Source organism: Protopterus annectens, chromosome 1.part1 (genome assembly GCF_019279795.1).
Source record: "Protopterus annectens isolate FY-2018-M chromosome 1.part1, PAN1.0, whole genome shotgun sequence".
In the NCBI taxonomy this organism is placed as follows: Eukaryota; Metazoa; Chordata; order Ceratodontiformes; family Protopteridae; genus Protopterus; species Protopterus annectens.
Window position 1 is genome coordinate 1,140,644,816 of NC_056726.1, and position 26,985 is coordinate 1,140,671,800.

The 26,985-nt window shown below is 42.0% G+C and overlaps 1 protein-coding gene across 2 annotated transcripts in view; it reads right to left on the reverse strand.

The window, feature by feature from the left end:
• The window catches only part of LOC122809110 (hepatic lectin-like), a 749,311-nt gene that overhangs the window by 431,525 nt on the left and 290,801 nt on the right, over positions 1–26,985 (reverse strand). For both annotated transcript variants that reach the window (XM_044080365.1, XM_044080356.1), the window contains exon 3: positions 22,721–22,866. In XM_044080365.1, coding sequence (XP_043936300.1) covers positions 22,721–22,866 — 146 coding nt within the window. The remainder of the gene's footprint in view (positions 1–22,720; positions 22,867–26,985) is intronic.

Genomic DNA, 26,985 nt, shown 5'->3' on the forward strand with positions numbered 1-26,985 from the left:
TGTGAATATCCAGTGAGATTAGTTTATGGTTTCATCTTACCAGTGAGGGATACACTTCTGGTCTGGAGCATAATGTCCCCATGTTGGTGATGATCCGGTCCAGTATGTTTTCCCCTCTTGTGGGAGTGGTAACAAGTTGTTCCATAGCATTCGAGTTTATAAATTCTAGGAACCTTTGGGCTAGGGTGTTGGAGCTAGAGTAATGCTCCCAGTCTATGTTTGGGTAGTTGAAGTCGCCCAATATAATGGTGTTTGGAGAGACCTTCATATTTTCCAGTATTCTCAGGAAGGCCGAGTGGGTTTCCTATGTTTGGGAGGTTGGTCTGTAGCAGGCTATAAACTGGAAGGCAGTTTTACCCACTGTTAGTTGCACATGGATAGTCTCTGATGCTTCATGCTGTGCCACCAACCTGGAGGTGTGGGTATCTTTGACGAATATTGATACTCCCCCTCCTTTTGTGGTTCGGTCCAAGTTTTGGGGCCGAAAAGCATGGTATGAGGTATAACCTGGTAGTGCTGGGGTGCTCTCGGGAGCCTTGAACCAGGTTTCTGTTACTGCACAGATATCGATGTTCTCCATGCTAAGGAGAGTTTCGAGTGTGTGCATCTTGAGGTTTAGACTTCTGGCATTGAGTAGCATTACTCTTAGTTTCTTATCCCTTGTGATACCTATGGAGGTGGGTTTGTCTTTTGAGCCTTGCCTAAAAAAGGCACTATGGGGGTAGCAAGAGCCTTTGCCAATATCCAAAGCCCAGGGTGACAGGTGCAAGCCGTCCCTAGCGAAGCATCGTGGCTTGTCGAGCATGTCATCCTAGGCTGACAGGCATTGGATCCCCTTTGAATGACACCAATACTTAAGCCAATTGTTGAAATTGATCATCTTGTCTTCATATTGTGGCATAATTCTTGGTGAGGGTAAGATGCTACTCAAAGTCAGGGTCATACCGGCCTGGGCTACATGCTCAGAGAGCTCTTCTATGTCTCTTTTCATGTAGTCCAGGGAGGTACGTCTCAGGTCATTCACGCCAGCATGGACAATGACTGAGTCATATTTGTACTTGCCTTGGAGTGACCTGAGTGCGTGTGTTATGTGGCGGATCCTAGCACCCGATAGGCAGCTCACCGTGACCTTCTCCTTGTTCAGCCTGGTGAGTGGGATGTCAGTTTGCCTGACGATAGAGTCACCTATTACAAGTGTATCAGGTGTGTTGTTTAGCCTTAAGGGCTGTGACTGTTTGGCACACTGGCTTTGTGAGCTATGTGTTGCACGTGTTTTGTTTTGGGGTAGCGGTTGCTTGGGTGTCTGCTTTGGAGGTCTCTGCTGCTTAGGCAGATTTTTATATAGAGCCTCTGAGTATGTTTTTGTGTGTTTATGTGTTTGGTTTGTTGTCGTGGTAGGTCTATGTGAGACTGGAATTGTAGTGAGTGTGGTTTCCTTCTCCTCCTGACTGGTTACGCCAGTACTGAGTTGAGAGAGCTTAGCCTCCAGTTTGGCTATATGGTTGCATCTCTCACATGTGTTGGAATTTGTTGGGAGGAGAAGAGGGTTGTCTGTGTACATGAGGCAGTTGTAACATTGCCTCAAGATTCCCAGATTCACCAGCTGGACCAGAGAGGAGATTGACAACTGACCTTTGGACATGCTAGAATAGTATTGGGAATTCATTTATAATTGAAAAAAAGGGCCAATGGGGAACAAGGTACTCAAGGGGAGTTTGTGAGGGTGTAGTGCTTTTAATTTTTTTAGCGCTGACTTATATAATTGCTTTAGTGAGCAAGTGCCAGGTAACTTAAATGCAATGTGTTACAGGTAACTTAAATGCAAAAACAACAAACAGTAACTTTCTTTCAAGTGAAACAAGGAAATAAGTACAGTAAGCGATGCAGATATCACTAGGGATCCACAGAAGTGCTAAAAGGCCGCGTTTTAAGTGGAATTAGCGTTTCAGGGAAATAAACAAACAACAAGCATACAAACAAAGCTAGATTCAGCAGGCCTGGATCTAGTCTATGCTACAGCAAACAAGGTGTACCAATTTCAGTAAGAAACAGTTAGAATATGCAGGCACTATAAGCCTTTAACCAGAAATTCCCAGCTCAGAAGGGCAGAGTCCAGCCTCTCCTCCCACAAGAGTGCAGAACACGAACCCTCTCAATGTAAAATAACTGGCCTCATGCCCAAGTGCTTTAACCAGAATTAATACACTTTTATAATAACAGACACTGAGCCCTCAATCAGCAGTTCCCAACTTAGAAGGATGTAAGCTACCTGTTCTGCCACTACAGTGCAGACCACAAACCTTCTTAATGTAAAACTGGTCTGAAGCCAAGGTGCTTAAACTAAAATGCTTAGAATGAGTTACACCAAGCAGTAATAAATACAATTGAGTACTTTTAAGATGACGCAAAAGCAAAATAAAGTAGGAAAAAACACAAATACAGTAAAAGCAGATATTTTTTTTTTTTTTTTTTTGTGGAAAGAGAGAAAGGAAATAGAGAAAGGAGTAGCAAAAACTAAGCTGATTGGCCTTCTCAAATGCTCTCCCTGTACTGGGTAGAATGAGGTAATGACACTAGACTGGGAGGAGGGTCCCAGATCAAATTTACACTAGAGGCGGGCAACTGCAAAGCCACCAACTATAAAAACACTAAACCAACAGCGAGGGAGGGTGGGAAACAAACTGCAGAAATGTTACTCACAGCTGAAAAGCAGCAGTGAGCCTTTAAATGAAAGTTTTAAACAGCTAAAGGAGCCACTAGAAAATAGAGTTTATCATAAACAAACAACCCAACAGATGCTTAATAAGAGTGGACAATTTCCAGTTAATACCTCACACATAGTGAAACTAGCTAGAAAAAATACACAGTACACAAACTGCTATAAATAACAAAGAAATAAAGAACAAAATAAACAAAAAACAGGATACTTAATATTATATATTTTATGTCAGTACTGATGAGCAATTCAAAGAAATATTTTAGTGTAGGGTGTTGCTGTCAGGACTGTTTTGTGTATTGCTGTACTGTCTAATAGTGGCAGCACAGTTATTTTGTTATCATATATTGGAGTAAAGCAGTTTAGGTATTAATTTTTCCTGTGTTTTTTGCTTATTATCATGGGTGTTCCTGACAGTGTAAGTGTGGGCCTTCTACCTCCTGATGTCAGAGTATCAGCAGACTCTGATGATGATGGTGGCCAAACAGAGGCACAGAGAGTGCAGAGGTTGAATCTGACACTTAGGTTGACATGCAGCAATCCCCTGTAATTCCACAGGACACAGCCAGTAGGCTGACCCACAGATAGTGGAGAGGTGGAGGGCAAGACAATCAAACAGGAAAGTATGGTTACTGTGGCTTCAGTGCCTGTAGACTCTGGCTATAGCCAAAGTGTGGGTGAGATGCGACACAGGAGGGTTGTTAGAGTTGCTCAGAGGAGGCCTGCTGTCCATTCACCTCATACCTGATCCAGATGTCTCTTCGCGTGCCACTAAACGTATATTTACGGCTGTTGTGGAGGTACAGGACAGTTCCCATATGTGCTCCAGAGAAATGCTTAGGGATGTAGATGTGACATAGGCTGACATGCATGACTGCCTCCACTATGTTACTGATTCAATGGATTAGAGCAATGACAGAATGGAATGAGTGGAGTCTGTGACAGAATGTCTTCTGGGAGGAGGACAATATCCTTGTGCACCTAGGTCAGCCACATCACCTGCTGTTAGCCTGTGTGGCCATATCCAATCATGCTTCCATACTGGCAGTACTTCCACTGCTCCATTAGTGGATGAATTGCCACACCCATATCTTCCAGGCCGTAGGGTCATGGTTCCGGATGCACTCATGAGGGGAGCTCATCCAGCAGACATCAGCCACACTCAGAAAGTAGTAGTGCATTTGACCATGGGTGTGGACATGCCAGTGCAACTCCTGGCAGAGCCAGTTCTGGTGGTTGAGAAATACAACAATGAACTGCCACTTCTACCATGCAAGGCTCACACCTGTCTGACCTACCAAGATGTACAGCTATCACAGAGCTTGGCTATGTTCATGTAGACACTAATACAGAAATTTCACCTAGATGACCTCTACAGACACACACACACACACACACACACACACACACACACACACACACACACACACACACACACACACACACACACACACACACACACACACACACACACACACACACACACGTGTGCAATAGTTACATGGTTCAGCCATGCAGCTTAAAACTTATTTTGTCTCACTGGCCATTTGTTGGTTTATCCAAATATTTGCCTGCTTCTCTTTCTTACACACACTCACCAATCTTTTGTGACAGCCTAAGCTTTCTGCCCCTGCCGCAAACTCTGTGCAAGTGATGATAACTGTGATATATCCCTGTTTTGTATCTTTTGGATTCAGGGATACGTAGGCTCTGTGTCTGATGCTCAGGGAGCATAGCTGACTTAATGCTTAGTATATCTGTGTTTATGATGTTGAACTGGTAATTGTACCTTTGACTTATACTGCTCTTAGAAAGTTAGGCAGCTGATAACATCAAAGTTTTCCATCTTTATTGTTAATGATCTTGTGAGGGTTGTGAAGTCTGAACTGCAATGTGTATCTTTACATTCTAACGTCTCTCTTTAATGATTTTCCAATACAAACATATGGTGCTAAACTGATGGCATGCAGTGACCATCACTACTTTTGAGAGGTATGACTGTGTGAATCTTTGATGCCTGAGGCCTACTACTTAATAATGGAGACATATACATCAAAGAAGTCTCTGCTGTCACATGTTAAGGTCATATCTGTACAAATCACCCACCTTTTAATTGCTTACACTACCAAGTAAAAAAATGCAAGGATATGCCAGTCATTCATATTATTACACAGTATGTTCCAGGTTAGACACTTACCTTGTAAATCCAGCAGTTGCAAAGTTTTGGCTCAGGGCTGACTATGTCTGATGCAAGCAGTACACAGCCAATACATGGGTAGGTAAAGGTTGTGCAAGTAGCCTGGCATCAAGGTTAATATATGTATGTGCATAGGAAGAAAGGTTTAGGCTCTTAGATGGTGAGTGAATGTGCTATGTATTGTCGCTTAGCCAATTTGAGGGTATATTGTGCATGCCTACATCAACCTTCACCCACAGCAGCTGCTAGTTCCAACTCTGTCTCCTCATCTGCATTTGGCTGTGGTGACTTTAGCATTGGTGGTGGGATGTGTGATCCTTTCCCTTGTTGATCCTGATGAAGTTGTTTTCTCAGGATGATGTTGTATAGCATGGGGCATACTGTGAATATTTCAGTACATGTCCATGGATTGTACTGCAGGGCTCCCCAAGATGTATCTAGACACTGGAAGCAGGCCTTCAGCAGCCCAGACACATGCTCTATGATATTTCTAGTTTGAGCGTGTGCCTCATTATGGCATTCTTCACTGGGTACATGTGCATTTCTGATGGCTGTCATCAGCCACAGTGTCATTCCATAAACTGCATCCTCCAGTAAATGACCCTGTAGGATACCCCACTTAGCAAATGTCTGATACAGTTTTGAGGTGTGCCAGATATGCGAGTTGTGGTAACTGCTAGGGTTGCCAGTACAGATGTTCAAGATGATTTCCTTATAATTACATATGACTTGGAAGTTAAAAAGAGTGAAAGTCCTTTCTGTTAATGTAGAACCTTCCCCGTTCCCTTGGTGGTGCCTTAATTTCTATATGTGTGCAATCTATGGCACCCAGTGCTTCAGGGTAGTGTGCTACAGGGTAGAACTCCTGCATATTTCTGGCCCTATCCTCAGGAGTACAGGGAAAATATATGTGGTCATTGGCATGTTGGAGCATAGCATTCAAGAATTGCTGGAGAATACAGGATATTAATGCCTGCAACCCCTCCAGCATGTCTCCTGTTGGTCTCTGAAAGGTATCTGCAGCTAAGATTCAAAGTGGTACACATACCTTTGTCTCCACTAGGATGGGTTCCCCTCGGTTTGCCATGCGTCTGAGTTGAGGATGTCAGTGGTTGCAGAGTTTCTGTAGTGTATCTCTATCCACCTTGTTGCACTCTACACTTTCCACATCATGTAAATTCTGATAAGTTACTCGGGGTCTGAAAACTCTTCCCTTCACAACTGCCTGTATATCAAATAACCTTGAAATTTCAACTGTAATTATATAATGCCTCACTGCTTGCCACTGTTGCACTCTGCTTACCATTGCGCACCACGTTTGGGCAATGGCAAATAGAGCGCGACATTTTCAAACAGTGTGTGAACTCCTAGTACATGCAATGACTGGAAATGGTGGGAAAGCATCATTCTGCATTGATCTAGATCTGTGGCAGACATGGCAAGCACATTTGGGGAAGATATCAGGTTTAGGGTGCAGAGATTGAACCACAGTGCCAGGCTTCTGCAGGGGGGACAATTCTGGTTCCCAGTATAAACTGGAAGCTTGGGATAGTTTAGCCTGGGTTGTAACCAATGCCACTGGTATCCTGTGCACTGGCAACCAATGTAGGCATCACTACAATGACCTACAGAGGAGGAAGAGGGATACCCTCGATCATTGGATCAGGGAATTTAGGACTGCAGACATCCCACACTTGTGTAAGTATCAACTACAGAGCATACTTGTAAGACTTAAAAGCTAATATAGTCATAATGCATGTGATCATGAGGTAAATGTTCGAACCCATGGGGATAGATTGGCGAGGATGAGGGAAGCATGTGTTATGTATGCAGCATAACAGTAGTGGTATTGTAGCATTAAAAGTTAAAAATAGCTTTTTGGTATTTTTTTAGAGTTGTATAAATTGAGCATGCATATCTCAGCGGTACAAGCAAGGATGCATGCATTAGTCTGTAGCACAAACCAAGAGTCCAATGTTAGAATATGAAATTGAGCATGCATATCTCAACTGTAAAAGCAAGTATGCATGCAGTAGTCTGTAGCACAAACCAAAAGTTCAATATTAGATGTCAGTCAGAGGTCGTGGGTTCAAAAAACACACTTCCCAGCTATACAATACTGATAATTCTTCAATTATATTTAATTTTAATTCACCCTCTATACCAGCGGCACAAATGCCCTGCTGTAAACTGTAATCTGTAAAATTGGAACACACATATATGCAATATATGCACATGTCAAGGAGTACTTGCTGCAATTTGTAGTATGATGTGCATCTGTTAGGAACAGGTAGTCTTAAAAGTAAAAGTCTGTTAGGAGTTGGTAGTCTTAAAAATAAATGTTAAGATGACACAGTCAAATAATTGTATCAAAGCATTGTAGGTCACATATAAAGGTACTAATCTTAACTCTTTTTTCTTTTTGTCTCACCCATCCCTTATCGCTCTTGTTTATTTTATTTTTATTTTATTTTTTGTTGTTTTGTTTTTTTTTTTAATTTTATAATTTGTCATCAAAATGTGTCCATGTTATCCATGTGTACCATTTCAGTAAATGCTCCACAGCACAGTGGGGTAGGCCTGCCCCACAGGATCTGCCTCACTCCCTCCACCAGCTCCAGCACTATTGCCAGCTCATCTGGGAACCAAACTGGCAGTACTGCATTTGCTGCCCCTGCACAGCCTGTCTCCTCAGGTAGTCCTGCCCTGGAAGCTGGTCCAGTGGTACCCTATGACAGCAGTGGTGGAGGTGGTGATTTTATCACCTAAGCTGAACTGCCAAGAATGGTACATAGGGTTGTGCATCGCACTGCTGGCAGCTGGAGAAGCTGGTCTCCTCATTTTGCAACATACCAGGAGGAGGAGAAGGTGACATTATGCACTCCAGCCAGCGGAAGAGTGAGGAGACAATGATGATAGTCCAGTGGGTGAGGAGTCAATTCTCACTGTCACCCAGCTTGATGACCATGGGTTCTGGATGTCCCCACCCTCACCCTAATTATGGTGTCCCTCAACCTTCTGTATCCATCACTGTCCCTGTCTTTTGTCTTGTACGTCTTGTCTGTCTGCAATTGTTTCCTCACCTACCCAGCTTACCTCACCCAGACATTCCTACATCCCTTCCCCAACATTCCGCTCTCTCTACAAATAAAGGAAAAAAGGCACCTGTCCCACAAAAAAAAAAAAAAAAAATGTCACATACATAGCTCTACAATTCACAAACGTGTCTTCATGACACACCTTATTTGGTCCAATTGGCTATACACCACAATTGTGTTGTGGACACCCCTCTCTCTTGAGGTGACAGTCCAAATTCAGTTAATATTTTCCACATATGTTCACTTTACACTGTTAAAGAAATGGATAGCTATGGTTCTTTCCTATCTCCCACCTGTACATTCTTGCCCTGCTGTCCCTTTGTTCTTCCCCCTTGCTTGCTACCCATTTGAACACAGTGTTATCTACCCATTTAACCTCTTTAAGGCATTTTTGCATGAAAGTGCTTATCATGCACCAACACACAGCAAAGGGGAATGGCAGCAATGTATATACATGTATTTAAAAGTATTATATGCAGCAGCAATGTGTTTAAATGTATTTAAAAGTATTAGATACAATGGTATTCAGACTCAGTACCATCTGTACCCCAGCAAGGAATGTATCAATGCATTAACATGTGCTGCCACCGGCTCAGTTAAGCAGCAAGTGTATTTCATAGACCCTGTAATAGCTGTCAGACTTTAGCAATGTTGTTTTACTGCTGTTTATTGTCCATTCTCTGTATGATATGAAATTTCATGTGTAAGCATTACAAACCGAGGGCCCTATCTAACAATATGTCACATATTTACAATATATCTATCCGTTGCCACCCCCAGGCACTGCAACCATGGTGTCTCAATATGGTTTCCACACATATGTGAACCAGAGTACAAAATGTAATATCAAAAGTTGTGTGGTATGCAATACACATCAATCTGTTAACATGCAGACTACAACTGTTGACCCATATACCTAAAAAAAATTATCTTCAAGGCTAAGGAAGGCATTAGAATATACCATATCCACAGGGACATAGGTAACCTTCAACACACTTGACCCTACTCATGTTGTTTTTGGCAAGGGTAGAGCTTGCTCATTGAACCTTGTGGACTTCTTGGATACTAACCCCTCAGAACTGGATGAGGAATAACAGGACATACTGCCTATGCTGATTTATCCAAGGTCTTTGGCACTATCCCCATTCATGTGTTCTAGTGAATATTTACCATGTGGGAATTAAGCCATACAGTAGTACACAGATAGGCAACTGGCTCACTGACATAACACACACTCTCAAAGTTGGGGACTGCACCTCCACCAGTAGCCAGTTACCATTAGAATACCACAGGGATCTATGCTGCACCCTCAACTGTTTGCAAACTACTTCACTGAAGCACAGACATTGGTAGATGGTCTGTGTTTTTTCATGTTTGCAGATAACTGGTAAAAGGATGCACTAATAGTCCTCTAATGATGGTAATATATTATGGAAGAGGCTGCCACAAACAAATGATTGGTGCCAAACTCATGGACTGAACGTTAAAGTATACAATTGGTCATTGTACCCTTTAGCAATGAAGTACCCCTGCTAATTATGATATACATAGCACCACTGTAAGTTCAAACACAGTGTTGTGAGATTTGGGAACACATGTTTTTAGCAATCTACACTTTCATCACTATGTGTCCACAGTGGTGACAAACATATTCTGCATTGCTTGCATCATATATATGGACATCACATCCAAGACCAGGCTGGTCATACCTTTGCTGTACTCTACCCTTATCACACCACTAATTGAGTAGACTGCTCCCTTCTGTCTGTCCCTCAACCGACACCTGCAGTAATTGGAGAAAATACAGAGTTGTGCCTGGGAGACTCCACTGCCTCCAAACATGGCATACATGGAATGACTGAAAGATCTGTCAGTGTACTCAGTATCATGTAGGCTGCTGAGAGGTGACCTATGCCTGCCCTACAGAGCAATCTCAGACACTGCCCTACTGGAAATGCCGGATATATTCAAATCAAATGGGACAAGAATAACTTGGCCCAGAATTCTCATCCCAGTCTGTGACATAAACAGAACATGCTGGAAAGACAGATATATCCCTCAATGACTCACACTCCTCTCTACTAGGCTCCCACTGCATGTGAATCAGTGGTCCTCAATTACCCCATTCAAGCACAACCTTGACTACTGGTTGGATGATTATAAATCACATCTGGGGTGGCACCTATGTCTCTAATGGAAAGGGCCAGGTGGTGCTGCTCACAAAATCAATCTGCTAAAAATGGCCATCTAACTATGCTCAGTAAGGTTACTTGCGTTGTTCCAAAGCTAGGGTGCTAACCACCATAGGGCCATTAGGCTAGTAACCTCCTATGAACATAGGAGGTTATGAGCCTGTGCAGGTCTCCCAACATTTTGCCTCCCATATGGCCTGGGAGTCATCCACTATAAGTTCACCTGCAGACTTATAAAAGTCAGACTTGTGCCATGGCACTTGCATAACTTACTGTGTTCTATAATATGTGAACTTAAATAGGTAAGGGCTCTGTTGTGTGTGTGTGTGTGTGTGTGTGTGTGTGTGTGTGTGTGTGTGTGTGTGTGTATGTGTGTGTGTCTATCTCTAGCCAAAAGAGCAAAAGTGTGTATCCTGTAGTTACCACTCCAGTCTTATGCATTAACAGTATTTTGATGATTGCTCATGCCTACACATCCATTTTATGCAGGCCTTTCAATTTCTCTACAACATCCAGTGCTGATGTCATCCACTATAAGTTGGCCTGCAGCCATATAAAAGCCAGACATGTGCTGTGGTACTTACATGAAGTACTGAGTTCTGTAGTCTGTGTACTTAAGTGGGGGTTTTGTTCTCACTCCAGTCAACTGTGTGTCTGTGTGTGTGGCTAGCCAGAAGAAGAAAATTATATATCCTGCAGTTACCACTCTAATCCCATGAATTGACAGTTTGTTGATACTTGCACATGCCTACAGATCCATTCCATGCAGGCCTCCCTACGTCTTCTCTCCAACATCCACTACTGATGTTATTCACTATAAGTTCACCTGCAGCCTCATGAAAGTCAGACTTATGCCATGGTGTTTCCATAAAGTACTGTAGTCTGTATAGTTAGATAAGTAGGGGTTCTATTCTCACTGCAGTCAACTGTGTGTGAGCTGTTGCTTGACATTGCAGAGAGCATTTTACACCAGCACGTAGGACACTTATATTCTACTCAACAGACACTGCTGATAACATCAGCAATAAAGTGTTGTCCAAGACACTCCAAGTTGGACTTGAGCTGTGGTTCTTACATAAAGTACTGGGTCCTGTAGTATGTGTACTTAGATAGACAGGGGTTCTGTTCTTATTGCAGTCAAATGTGTATATGAGAGCTGTTGCCTGACATTACAGATAACATTTTACACCAGCATGTGGGACACTGTTATATTCTCCCCAATAGACACTGCTGATGTCATCAACTATAAAGTGTCTGACATAATGCAAGCCAGACTTGAGCTGTGGCACTTGTTTAAAGTGTTGGGTTCTGTAGTCTGTGTACTTTAGGTAGGGGTTCTATTCTTACTGCAGTCAATGGTGTGTGTATTTGTATGTGTGTGTGTGTGTGTGTGTGTGTGTGTGTGTGTGTGTGTGTGTGTGTGTGTGTGTGTATGTGTGTGTGTGTATGTGTGTGTGTGTGTGTTTGTGTGCATGTGTTTGTGAGCTGTTGCCTGACATTACAGTGAGCATTGTACACCAGCATGTGGGACACTGCTATATTCTTAACAAAAGACACTGCTGATGTCATCAGCTATAAAGTGTTGTCTGAGACATTCTAAGTCAGATTTGAGATGTGGCACTTGCATCAAGTACTGGTGTCTGTAGTCTGTGTACCTATATAGACAGGGGTTCTGTCCTCACTGCAGTCAACTGCATGTGTGTGTGAGTGGTTGCCTAACATTCCAGAGAGCATTTTACATCAGCATGTGGAACAATTATATTCTCCTCAACAGACACTGCTGATGTCATCAGCTATATCATGTTTTTGAATATGCAATACTTCCACTAGTGAAGGATCAGAGACTGACATGGAGGCCAGGCAGAAGTCACCTCATCCTGTACAATAAAGATTACAGTGGCATGGCTTTTAATCTATTCACATACATCATGGCAAGGTTTGTAGGCCCTGTGTTATCTTGCTGAGAAAGCCTTGTGGTGTCTCCAGCTGCTACATGTGTCTGGTGAGGTACATGAAAAAGAGAGCATTATACTGTTAGTGTTGTGATGAGATTTGACTACACTGCTGTCATACAATCCTAAGACCTCAATATGATGGCTTAACTTATGATGTGCACAACATAGGATTTCAATACTAGTGTGAACACTTGGTGGTCAGTGATCAGAGTCCTGTCTACATGTCTGTGCTGTAACTGAAACCTGGTTCAAGGCTCCTGAGAGCACCCCGGCACTATTAGGTTTTACCTCATATCATGCGTTCCGGCCCCAAAACCCGGACCACACCACAAAAGGAGGGGGTGTATCCATATTCATAAAGGATACCCACACCTCCAGGTTGGTGGCAACGCACGAAGCTTCGGAAACCATCCAGGTGCAACTAACCATAGGCAAAACTGCTCTACAAATTGTAGCATGCTACAGGCCACCCTCTCAAACTCAGGAACCCCACACAGCCTTCCTGAAGACACTGGAGGGTATAAATGTATCTCCAAACACCATCATATTGGGTGACTTCAACTACCCGAATATAGACTGGGAACATTACTCAAGCCCTAACTTTCTAGCCCAACGGTTTCTGGAGTTCATAAATTCAAATGCCATGGAACAGCTAGTCACTGTTCCCACGAGAGGAGAAAATATACTAGATCTCATTATCACAAACATGGGGACAAAATGCTCCACACCGAAGTATATCCTCATTGGTGAGATCTGATCATAAACTAATCTCACTGGAAATCCACATCCCGCCCCACCCCAAACAAAAAGACCACAGTGAAGAACTTCTAAAGCAAAGTTCACACTACTCAAGACTGGTGTGGTATCCTTCAAGGCCCCTGAGCCAGTGGAAACCACAACCCAAGCTGCGGAAGCCCTTACAAATGCCTTCTATGAACATCTCCAGGACTGCATGGATCAGGCAATCCCAAATAAAACCAAGACTCTTTCCACAAAGGGCAAACGTCCAGTCTGGTGGACCCCAGTGATTAACAAACTTTACAATAAGAGGAGAAAGCTATTACATGATAGAACAAAATCCATAAAAGGGAAGTCACCCCTGATCATTATTAGTAAAAAAATACGAGCACTCATAACATCAACTAAGGCCAATTTTGAGATAAAAATTGCCATGGATTCAAAGGACAATCATAAGGCCTTTTTCAGCTATGTTAGGAACCTGGGTGGAAACTCCCAGATATGCTCAGAATTAGTCCAAAATGATACAAAAATCACTGAACCCACAGACATTGCCAACATACTGGCAGACAGGTTCAGTGCAAACTTCACCCCCCTCTCCCACTCTAAAGGAGAGATAACTATCCCAGCAGAGTGTAGCCTCCCAGACATCTCAAATGCGCAGGTGAAAGCTGCTCTCTCTAAAGCTAAAAACACAGCATCAATGGGACAGGATGGTGTCCCCAGCTGTGTGCTACACGAGCTAAATGAAGAATTAAACCCGCACATAAGGCAGCTGTTTAATCTCAGCCTTACCACAGGATACGTGCCCAAGGAGTGGTGTATGGCAACTGTGGTCCCACTCCACAAAGGTGGTGCCTCTACGGACCCTGATAATTACCGCCCTATAAGCTTAACAAGTCTAGTCTGCAAAGCTATGGAGAGGATCATAATGGAGCTCATAAACAAAGATATGGGGGACTTGCAGACATTGGACCCGACCCAGTTTGGCTTCGTCAAGGGCAGATCATGCCTTTTGAACTTGGTCGACTTCTTCGAAACAGTCACAAAGGCCATTGATGAGGGAAAGGCAGTCCATACAGCCTACCTTGACCTTGCAAAGGCCTTCAACACAATACCCCACTTGGGTATTGTAGAAAAACTTACCAGCTAAAATGTAAACCCATATGTCACAAGATGGGTTGCAAACTGGCTTAAGGACAGAACCCACAGGGTTAGAGTTGCTGGCGCTATGTCAGACTCCAAGCCGGTCACAAGTGGTGTCCCACAGGGCTCAGTCCTTGGCCCCTATTGTTCGGCATCTACTTCTCAGAAGTACAGGCCAACATGGGAGGACTTTGGCTGACAAAGTTTGCAGACAACTGCAAACTGGGCGCCATAGTGGAAAGTGCATCGGACACGGATATCCTTCAGAAGGGACTCACAGAAACAGATAGCTGGTGCCAGAGCCATGGCCTGAAGTTAAATGCCAAAAAATGTATAGTCATACCCTTTGGGAAAAACAAGGTAACCCCAAGCTACCATATAGGTGGCAATCCACTAAGCACAGAAGAGGTTATCAGGGACCTGGGGACCCAGGTTGACAGTGGCCTTTCTTTTGACACTAACATTGCTAAAGTGGTTAGAAAGACCTTCTACATTGCCCACCTGATCATGAAGGGATTCACATCCAGATCTAGTGAGGTCATTGTTCCCCTGTACTCTTCACTTATCAGACCAATGATCGAGTACAATGCCCCATTCGGGATGTATCTCACCCAACATCTGCAGCAATTGGAGAGACCCCAAAAGTTCCTCACCAAAAGGATAAAGGGACTCCAAAATCTGTCATATGCTGCCAGATTGAAGAAACTCAAGCTCTATTCAGTTGCATACCGTCTGCTCAGAGGTGACATGTGCCTGACATACAAGGCCATGTCCAACCCGGAATTAATGGACATGCTCCACCTCCAAATCCACCAAAACCACTAGAGCAAGCGACTTAAACCTTATCACGGATATAAATAGGACGTGCTGGAGGGATAGATTTATCACTCAGAGACTCCCTATGCTGTGGAATAAAATCTTGGTCCATGTTTGGCAGAGCACCTCGCTGGCTCTGTTCAAGAGAAATCTTGACCTGTGGATGGGAGATCGTAGGTTTATCCCGGGAATCATCTCTGTGTCACTGCTGGACAGAGGCACAACAAACTAATGGGCACAGTATTTTTTCATATAAGGGGTGGAGTAAGCCACAAAAATTTGGGCTAGGCTTATAAATGCCTTAAGGCAGATAGCCTAGTATAAACCTATGAACCTATGAAGCTATGAACCTATGTGTTCCCTGTGCTTGCATCACTGGGTTTCTGCATAGCAGGACTGTTGTCAGTGCTGTGATTAACATGAAATTCCCCTTTTCAGATGGACAACATTACAAACACATGTCTGTGTTTATTGGTAGATTGTGTGCCTTTGTCACTATTCAGTTGCATGTGTTAGCTCCTCCTGTACTATGTTATCGCCATTGGTGGACTCAATGATTGCATCTAATATGCAGGAATCAGCAAACTTCATAAGCCAAAGGTCATATACCTTAGTCTGAACTGTTGAGAAATAGGTTTCAAACAGTAAAGGGCCAAGCATAGATCCCTGGGGTATGCCAGTGATGACAGCTGTACTGGTACAGGTTGATTCACTAGCTTTCATTGTATGGGTTCTGTTGGTGCACCATTTGGTTACCAATATAGTGACATAAGTGTTAATCTCCAGCTGGGAGTGTTTCTCAATGATACCTACATGGGGGGATTATGTCAAAACCCAAGGCCAGATCAAGATAGGCTGTATACACTGTCTTACCTTCATCCAGACCTATCACACAGAATCAATGGGATGTGACAACATCACAGATCACCTATGGCATGACTTAGCACATACATCATCCTGATATGATTGAATACACATTTCAACACACCCTCCACATAATGTTCCTGTAAAAGGGTGCACATCAACATGCATCCATCTGAGCTGGGGGAACAATACTTGATGCATATATGTATAGACACATCCTGACTTTCCTCAATTGTGAGGTAGATCAAAATGTCATCATGGACCTTTTCTAAATGCAATATCCTGACTGTGTGCAACAGACCTGTGTGAGTTATTAATGCTATATCACATCTATTACATATGATAGATGTCTACAAAGAGGTCATCGAGGGCATGCATGATGACAGCACTATCATCCTGTTGAACTTCACCAGACCAAGGCATTTGACACAAATCCACTCTGAGTTATTCAATCAACAGTATCAGATGTGGCCATAAAAAGCTATACAACCAAGTGAGTAGACCAGTATATCATATACATGGTATATAACTATGTTGACATGTGTGAAGTGACCTATATATCCAGTCCAATCATCAGGTCCATACATCAGGGCAGGCTATTAGGCCCTTTCCTGTCTATCATTTAAGTGATGGACATCACAGATGACATATGCATCCTGTGTCCAAACAGCTGCCTGAATAGCTACAGATTGAGGACATCACAGATGTCATACACATCCTGTGTCCAAACAGCTGCCTGAAGGACTACAGATTGTGGGCAATCACTGACTCAATCTGTGATATTAGTATAATACAGACAGTATCAACACATACCAAAAACTGCTGCCACAGCTATGACAACACCTGCATTGACAAGAAACATGAAGGATTAATTGAATCAGGAAAAAACACATCACCCAAGTATAATGTTGCCATCACATGCTATAATCAGACCAATAGGTATGTGTCCAGTGTGGTAAGTGGTGCATCCAGCAGCATGTGGTCACAATGCTGAATACCCCCTTGAATGTTGCACAAGTACTGGGTATGTGAAGGACATGCACATCATAGGCTATTATGCCTTCATGGTTCCCAGTCTTTATAACACCAGTAACTGTGTAAAATGTACCCTTTTTCATGTACCTCCCTACACATCTTCAAGTGATGTGTTAATGAAGTGTACCCCCTTTGTCATAATATGTGGTCTCACAGCTTATTGGCCATACCTAGGTATTCTTTCTGTGGAATATACATGACTGTCTGATGGAGTGGAATACCAGTCAAGTTGTTAGATCAGATGCATGTGTGCTACCTGTTCTGCTTATGCCCATAGTACATACATAGGGTTTTGACAACATTAATGGCATGTATATCATTCATTACAGTGTGGCGTGTACTATATATATATGCCATGCACACAAGGCAACAATCTTGTATTGTCAATACTGTCACATAGTGTAGCAGTGTCCCTCCTAACACCTCCTGCAGATATTACAGTGCCAGGACAGTGTGCGTGGTTACCCTGATAGAGTGTGGATGTATCATAATAGTTGTTCAAGTGTGTGTATGCAGGCTCATCTCTTATCACCCCACATCACATATGTTATTTCAGAGGCATGGGATTAGTGGTTGTATTATTCTAATATTGTCCATGATTGTGGTTGGTTCTTGTAGTGTTTTCCATGATACTTACCTGTGGCCACCTTGCTGAAGCTGTCTGCTGTGAGTACACTCATATTCAGACATATCAGTTTGCTCAACTTCACAATATGCCCGCTAACCAAACTGCATATCAGATTCCTGATAGATGCCCTCAGCATTATTCATGTAAGAATGCTTATTTCACACAGACATCCTCCCCATTGTTATGCCACTTTGCGTAACAGTCACAGACAACACATTTTCACTGTACAGTCCATACTGTACCATATAGATATGTGCTTGGTGCTGATGCTACAACCATCTTCCATTCACATGCCCTCCTCTGTTGTACAGGAGGGAGTTTCATCCATCCTCTTTCCCTGTGTTCATTCCTATGATTCATCTGTGTGTCCCTATTCAATACTTACACTACCCCATGTCCTGTTACAAATCATTAACACAGCCTCAGTACAGAATGACAAGAATGGGATATCACGGTACTCTGCACTGTAGGTACACTGTCCTGTACCATATACTTCACATTCATACCTCTCAACTATCCAGATATTCCCAGGATGTCCAAATGTTTTTCTTATCAAATCTGAGGCTTTCTGGCATATGACTGGGATGATCTCTGAACTGATGTGACTCACTATTTCATACATTTGAGTGCATACTTCTCAACTGTCCAGATTTGTGCAGAGTGTCCATTTTTTGTCACATATTTGTGATCTTTTCCTCATAGCATTTATGTTTTCTGACAAATCATTGGCATGCCATTGCAGAGAGAAGTCAAACACTGGTGACTGACATTTGAGCTTCAAACTTCATGCTCTTCAGAAAGTTCATGCTAATGTACAACCTATTTATTCTATGAACTTTCTAAGTTTGTAAGTGCAATATTAAAAATGTATCCCTATTTTGCCCCTCCCCCCCATTCTGTATGCCTTTGTCCACATATCTTGCTCAAGAGGATGACAGGTATGTTTGAGTTTTATTCTACCTGTCTGTGTGACATCTATAGCAAATATGTCCCTATTCCTGGTTAAATGTCCCCCCATTATGTTGGCCTTTGTGGAGATATGTTGCAGTAACAGATTCACAGCTGTCTGTGAAGCCATTGTGGTCACTGTGGCATTCCACTCAAATTCACAGACCATAGGTGCTCTGCTTTAAAAAGAATTGTATCTGCATTTGCTTCCATGGTTTCCTGGCTCACAACACTGTTGCCAGTCACATAATCTAGCTTAGACATGTCGCTCATCATTAATATGCATTGCACACTACCTCTCTCCACACACCATCTCACAAACATGTAAGCTCCATGTTAGCTCTGTGCAAAGCCTACACAGAGTTTATTGAATTCTGGGGATTATCTATAACACTTCCCTTTAGAACTGAAACCTGTACCTTGGTGTGGCTAAAACAAAGCCATTGCATGGAGACAAGCTTATATCAGGTAGCTTGCACATTAAACAGCACTGCTTTCAAATCTTAGCACAATCTAATGTAGTCTAGTGCCAAACCCCAGAGACAACCCAAGGAGAGCTTTGTATAACCCAGTCCATGACCTACAGTAGTCCACCCATTTCAGGTCTGGACAACATGGATATGCAATTTCCAAATGTCTCCATAGCCAGTTTGGCAGACATAGGCATCCTGAAACAATTTAGCAAATGTCTCATGTTCTCAAACAACCATTTAATCCTTAAAGAAACAAATGCAGTATGCAATTTCACTGGAGACAAAAATCTTACATACAAACAAGGTTGTCAAGAAAACACACACATACATATCCACCACCCACAGTGTCCACCTCACACACAGACCATCTTAGGCTGAGACACTAAAAAGCAATATTTCCAAAACACATATACCTCCTAAGCCTATAAACAACAATGCCTATCCTCACCAATCTCAAAAGTACTCACCAAAAGCAACATAAAACACCACGCATATGCCTACATCCAGTGAAGCCCCCAACAGCAATGCCCATAAGGCAAGCAAACAGATTACCTAGGACTCTTCCCCTACTCATCAGGCTGAAGAAGGAGAAGATAACATTTGTTATATGGAGCCAGGATCTGCCAAGTTACAAATGTACTCAAGTCACTACACCACAGGCACCACTATGATTCTATTATAGTCCATGTGGGCGTTAATGACCTGACACATACTTGCCTAGACTGTAACATGCACTAAGCAGCATTCTATCTTCTCCAAGGATGATGCCACAGTGCGAAAAAAAAATGACTGACTTCAGTAACTGTCTTAGTGTCTGTTGTCTATCCAGGGCAATTCAATCTTTGACAGCATGGGAGGACATGGTTAACAAACCATGTTGATTTGCAAAGTATAGTCTGCACCTTTCTCCACTAGGCTTTCAAATATCGGGCAAACTTTATCCATGCCCTTAGAACCTTTTTAGGCAATACCAAAATGACAAACTTACCAATATGGAAATAAAACCCAAAGAAACCTAAAGATGTTACTGCTCAATGCTAGGAACCTAAACAAAAAAATTCCACACCATACAAGCACTCCTCATTCTGGAGAATATAAATACCTGTGCCATTACTGAAACATGGTTTAAATCCACAGAAAGTGCTAAGGCAGTGCAAGGCTTCAGTGCCTTCCACACATTTAGACCATAAGCTGCACAGACAGGGATAGAAAATGAAGGAGTTTCAATCTATATCAATAACAAGCATAACTCTACACTGGTTAAGCAGGATAACGCCCTGGAATTTATCCAAGTCCAAATCACTATAGACAAAGTCTCATACCATATCCTAGGAAACTATAGGTAATCTTCTATGTCCTTAGAATTCCCTAGCTTATAGCTACATGTAATGGAGACACTCACCATTAAACCAAATAACTTATTTATGGGAGACTTTAACTTCCCCTCTATAGACTGGGAAGCATACAGTGCCTCATACTTGCAGGCACAATCATTCTCCAGACTTTATTAGCACAAATACCCTTAACCAGATAGTGTGCATATCTACCAGAGGTTCAAAAATACTGGGCCTGGTACTCATCAATATGGGAAAGCACTGCACCCCCCCACCCAAGTCAGAGCCACACTGTTGAGGTTGGACCACAAAGCTGTCTCCTTTGAAATAAAAATCAGCTTGGTGACCCCAGCAAACCCTGTAACAGTTATGAATTATTCCAAAGCAAATTGCATCTTACTAAGTTATAGTTTGTCAAAATTCAATGCCCATCCCAACCCCAAGTTCACAACAATCTATCCAGAATTGTTCACAGAGACCCTGTACAATCATGTAAATTGCTGTAAAGAACCTTCTGTACCTGCTAGAAGTAAGTTCAAAGCAAACTCCTCCTCCTCAACAACCTCTGTCCCTCACGTTTCCTTTCTCTGCATTCTCTCCCCCCACTTCTGTTTTTATGTGTACATTCACGTTGACTGCACCTCTGTTACCCCTTGCATCTCGCCTCTCTTCCCATGTTTGCTACTCTTGTCAAACACACTGATTCTCTTCTTCATGTTCTTGTCTGCTCCTGTGCTTCACCCTTGTGCTGTCTGCCCTCCCTTTTTCCTATTCAGGTAGATAATCAGGATCGTAGTTGAGTTCCTACTTTTGTTGTCTTTTGTGAATGTCTGGCATTTCTCTTCCTGTGCAATATTTTTGACATGTATATTTTATTTGCATAAGAATTCTACTGTAAAATGTTACTAATTACCACGTACCTTGGAGATTTTCTTCTTGGGCATCTGCTGAAAATGGAATCCAAGGACCCCAGGCAGACTTTCCCTTCAAACAAATGTCAAACAAACAAACAAGCAAACAAAACTCTAAAAAAAAGCCACACTGGTGGAATCCTAACCTTAATAGGGTATAGAACAAAAGGAAAAAAAAAACTAATGGCTAAGATCAGGAAGATCCACTCCCATAATTATAGGAGCTGTGCAGTTAACCTAAACAGGGACCGGAGGGTGCTAATTAAGTGCAAAAAGGTTTATTATGAGGTCAAGATAGCCCCACAGGCTAAAGATAACCACAAGGCCTTCTATAGCTATGTCCAAAACCTCAAAGTTAGCACATGTCAGTGTGCCAAAGTGGTGGCCAGTTGTGGCTCCTTCACTGAGAAGAATGACATAGTAAATTTTCTGGTTCACAAATTCAGCTCAGACTTCACCTCCAACTCCTTCCCACCTCCCCCCATGAAATTCCTACAGCAACCCCCCCCCCCAGCTGTTAACAGGGAGCAAGTCCTAGCAGTTCTCAATGAGGCCAAAAGCACAGAGTCCATGGGCCTTGACAATATCCCAGAATGCCTCCTAAATAGCTTGAAACATTATATGCCATTACCACTTGAGTCACTTTTCAATTATAGCCTCAAACAGGCTTTGTACCAAGAGAATGAAGGACTGCAACAGTTATCTCACTTCACAAGGGTGGACCATCACCTGACCTCAGAAACTACAAACCTATTAGTCTTACTAATCTAATATCCAAAGCCATGGAGTAAATTATTATGGAGATAATCAATAAAGACAGGCAAACTTCAGATACTGGACCCAGCCCAGTTTGGCTTTGTCAATGGGAGGTCAAGCCTATTAAATCTAGTGGACTTCTTAAATAAGATCACAAAGGCAATGGGTGAGGAGAAAATGGTGCATGCCATCTATGTGGACCTGGCTACATTTGATAAATGCCTAACTGAAGTATAGTTAACAAGCTCACTGAACTGGGCATAAACCCTTACATGACTGGATTGAGTAACTGAGATCAATGAATTAGGATACAACAACAATGAATGCCATGAGTTGGCTGAATATAAGTGGAGTTTAAGATTACAAGCTGATCATGCACCTGGTGTGAATGTTTCAGTTAGTTTAAAACCTGTATTAAAATGTAAACAAATGAAAGTGAAATGGAAAGAAGAGCCTTTTTAAGTTTTTTTATTTATGACACTTTTTAAATATGTGTGTGTGTGTGTGTGTGTGTGTGTGTGTGTGTGTGTGTGTGTGTGTGTGTGTGTGTGTGTGTGTGTGTGTGTGTGTGTGTGTGTGTGTGCATGTGTTATATAGTGCTGTCTTTAAAATGTTTTCCTGGAAAATATGAAAAGTTTTTATTGGATGACGAAGTCATGCATTGTATATAGCACTCCAGTTTGAAATTGCATATTATATGCATTGATGAAGGGGTTTTCCTGAAAGCTTTGCTATTGGATTTGTGCTTTAATAAAGCTATTGAGTTTTTAGTTCTGGTGTTGAGATCCGTTTTTTTTTTTTTTTTTTTTTTTTTTCGCATGTCACTGAAGAAGCCTTTTCAATTATACATCAGTGGCTGGTATGATTAATTGTGTACCAATATAAATATGAAGGTATTACTTGCTTCACCTACTTGTTCCTGCTTAGAATTGATTACTACCAGATGAAAGTTGTCTTTCTCACATGCATGTTTAGCATCAGTCCAGTTTTTGCGTTCATCTGAGAACACGTAGCACCGTTGGATACACTTCTGATCATTATTGCAGGTTTGCCTTTTACCTAGAAATATAAAACAATTTTAATAAAATGCCTTGCCTGACTCTTCCTGAAGCATTTATTTATCAAACAATAAATAAGAAAATATTTATTTGTAACAGGACGCAGTGTTACATATAGAAATTTTACAATTATGTGCCACAATAAACATACTGAAGCTCACACCCTATAGCTTCAATGCCTGTGTACATTTAGATTCATAATGTATACATTTAGGTATCCAGCCATTAGTAAGTTGAAGAAAAAATAATATTCATAAAACCAAAGATAAAGGAAATGTATTTTAAAGCATGTCTCCCTTCAGTCAACGTTGTAATACCATATCTTAAACCTTACAGTAGTCTTTATAGCTTGTTCATAAATTTCAAAATTTATAGAATTGCATTGTTTTCTTTGTGGTTTCTGACCCTTTCAGTATGTTGACCATCACACCAATGACCCCAGTTTGGACATTCATTCTTCTGGTTCACCTCAATTGTTTTGCACTCCACACCACAATACCCTACTTTTTTGTCTGGCTGTGTGTCAGGGGCTGAAGCAGGCATGTAATAGCTGTCAGCTATGACATTTCCCCCTTTTTTCAGTGTGCAATTATTCAAGCTTATGAGTCAGTGGGATCTGTCATCATCCCAATTTCTTGTGGGTCTGGATTCACCCCTGGGTCCAGGATTATGCAAGTTTAAAGATAGACCATAACTGTGCCAAGACCATAGAACTACATGGCATAATCTTGGCAGTTGTGAGCTGAATTCTGAATTAATGTGAGAAAGGATTTTTTTCTATAAACTAAACCTCTTCAATTAGCAGCTACCATGAGCACATGCATCATGTTATGGTCCCCTAACACCTTCCTCAAGATGCATGTATAATCTCGCAAATGTGCTTCAGAAACGATTATGCATGCATCATGAAAAAGATGTTATTGGACTTTATAGAAGAAGGTAATCATAAATGGGTCATTAGACACAATCCCTGTCAGCAGTCCATACTGCTACTTTCCTATCACCTTCTACTCCAGTAGATGTTGGGTTTGCAGTGGACGGATGGCCATCTTCTAGAAGAATGAATGAGCCAATGTTGTCCCCTCATTTCTATCCCCTCGCACTAATTCCTACAGAAGATTCACCACTTCAGAATATGGTGTTACCTGAGTCATAATCAGGGCTACAGCCCTTTATACTACAAAACTAGATGATTTACTGAAATTTAGCAAAATTGTACTTTAAAGAATGTTCACACATTTTACTAACATATAACATTCTCCTTTATTTTATCATGTTAAATGTAAATGTATGTAACTGAAAAGTTTTGTAGTAGGGGTTGCACTTTCAGTGTATGGGCTTTGTACCATACTCCCCTGTTCCAGTACATAGCAAGTTTGAGGGGGTAGCAGCTCAGAGAAAAGTGAAATACATTTATTACTGTTTCTCCAAGTTGGCACAACCAGAGGGAGTATATTTAGGGTTCTGGCAAATGGGCTCAATGTTCCCACATCCCAAGAGGGCAAGGAAGCTACATAAATATGTTCTGTGACTGTAGATTTGTACTATATATTTTTCTGCTATGTTCTCTGTTAAAATATTGAACCAAAAGACTGTCTGCAGCATGTTGTTATTGATTTAATGCTTCAGCACTGGCTAGGTTGAACTGCACGCTTTTTTTTTTTTTTTACTATTGTTTTCAGTGGACTGAAAGAAGATAATCCCGGGATTCATGAAGCTCGGCGCAAGGACGGCATTAGCCTTGTACCGACCATATGGCGTAGAGATGGTGCAGCAGCACCACATGCATATTAATGAAGGTGCACTGCCGTAACAGCCACATGCATAGGAAACGTGTACGCGTGCAGGGGGCATGTCCAAGCACTACACGGAGGCGTGAACATGTCGGCTGCATACGTGCAACCTAAAATGCTGACTAGTACAGCCTGCCTCTAATAGTAATCACTCCTGTCAGTGCCCATGGATAGTGAAATGTATGCAAAGCATACAAGACATTTTTGCGAACACCACAATAAGAAGTAAACACAAAGGCACATAGCTGAATATTGAGTCCCCGCCCCTAGAACAAATGACATTTAAAACCCTGTGCCCATATTCCATTGTAGTGTCGCTAGTTATACCAAGTGGAAGTGAAATGCATCGTGTTAGCGCATCACCAATTGCTAAGCCTAGCCCAATGGTTTGGGTTGCCACCTGTCCTACATTGTGAGGGACAGTCCCCCTCTAGGCAGGTGTGTCCATAGCAAAACCATTATAAATGTGAAATGTCCTGCGATAGTAGGACATAATTATGTCCCATATTTTATGTAATACTCCCATACAATACTTATGTCCACATATAAAATACTTAAATGTTACAAGAAACAGAATAAGCAAGTAAATGAAGCAGAATAAGCAACTACACCGCTACAACAATAAAAGCTTATATGTAGGCATAAAACTAAAGTACTATCCTTTGTAATGACTGTGGGTATGTGTTGGCCTGTAAACTCTGATGTGTGTCCTGAAAATGTCCCATCCAGGTCATATGAAAAGGTGGCAACCCTACCAATGCTCAGAGCATTCACCCAATATCTTCCCATTTGCGGTCCAAGTCATCCTTGTCAGGAAGGCCCATAGATGAACGGGTATTACCCAGGTCTACCTACCATGTCATGATAAATAAGTATTTGAGTGTACCTATGTGCATGAAGTACAGCATGTGGATGATCAGAAATGCTAGGGTAGTCCTCACAACCATATTGGTCCCAGAGATATGTAGTGTACGCAATGTGTTCTGTTGACTGTGCCATGGACCATCAACTAGAGAAGGGATGAATGGTGTCTGTGGAATATGGGGGTGGGGGTGACGGGTAATGTAATAATTCACCAAGGGGAGACTGGGTTAGATGCACAATAGGTGAACTGGAGGACTACGAGGGAGCAGTGGGTGAATCAGGAAGATAACCAAAGAACAAATATACACATACACAATACAATCCCACAAACATGTGAACATTAAAAAGTGCAATACACATGTACAGAAACGTTACCGGCACATATCCACATAATAGTCTGGCCTGAACTGAGCCATCCAACCCCAACATACCTGGATACATAACTGAATACCCATCATCCCCTTCACAGCACACCCCCCCTTCCTGAACATCCACCAAAACCACCCATACTTGGGCTGCTAGATAGGCGCAGCCATATCTGCACATAGTGACCCCTACCCATATCTAGTAGGCAGTCTCACCCTAGGCAGTCTCAGGATTGCAAACTATGTATCCCTTGCATGTACAACCTTACCTTATATTCGTAAAGCAAAGAAGGTCATCGGGCCCCACAAGTTTTGGATATCCCTCATAGGATATGTATCTGTTCTAAACATTAGACTTGGTGTCACGACACGATGTCCAGTCCTGTATATATCTGGACACAAGTTGTATGAGCAGTAGTTGTCCACAAGACTGCTCAGCCTCCAGCTGGTCCTGCAGAACCTTTGACCCGGGATTAAACACCTGACCGTGATGCACGTCTCCCCAAGTGCATTATCGGGAATATATACGGGGTGTCCAACCTTTTTGCCTGCTGGGGCCGCATTGAGTGAATAGAAATTGTCTTGGGGCCGCATATAAAATATATCATATAGTTAACTCAGTCACTGCCACTGGCGACCAAAGTCAACCTCCTGGATGTAATGTAGGTGCATTTGAACAATGAATAAATGTAATAAAGGCCTAATATTTGCCTTAAAATTCAAATTTTCTTTTCTAACAGTAACAGTTAACTCTCATTTCTTATATATATATATATATATATATATATATATATATATATATATATATATATATTTTTTTTTTTTTTTTACAAATAAACAGATATTCACTACAGCACTAGCATTTCTCACTGGGAAAACCACTCCAGCAGTCCAGCTACATAAAATGTCCTACAATACTATAATCCATAAAAATAAGCCAATAAAGTTGCAATAAAGTAAATAATTCACAATACTGAACTAATAAAACAATTCTAAATAAGCTAAAAGAGGAGCTCATAGAAACAAATGACTGGTGCCAGAAACATAGCCTCAAGCTAAATGCCAAAAATACATCATCATCCCCTTTGGGGAGAGTGA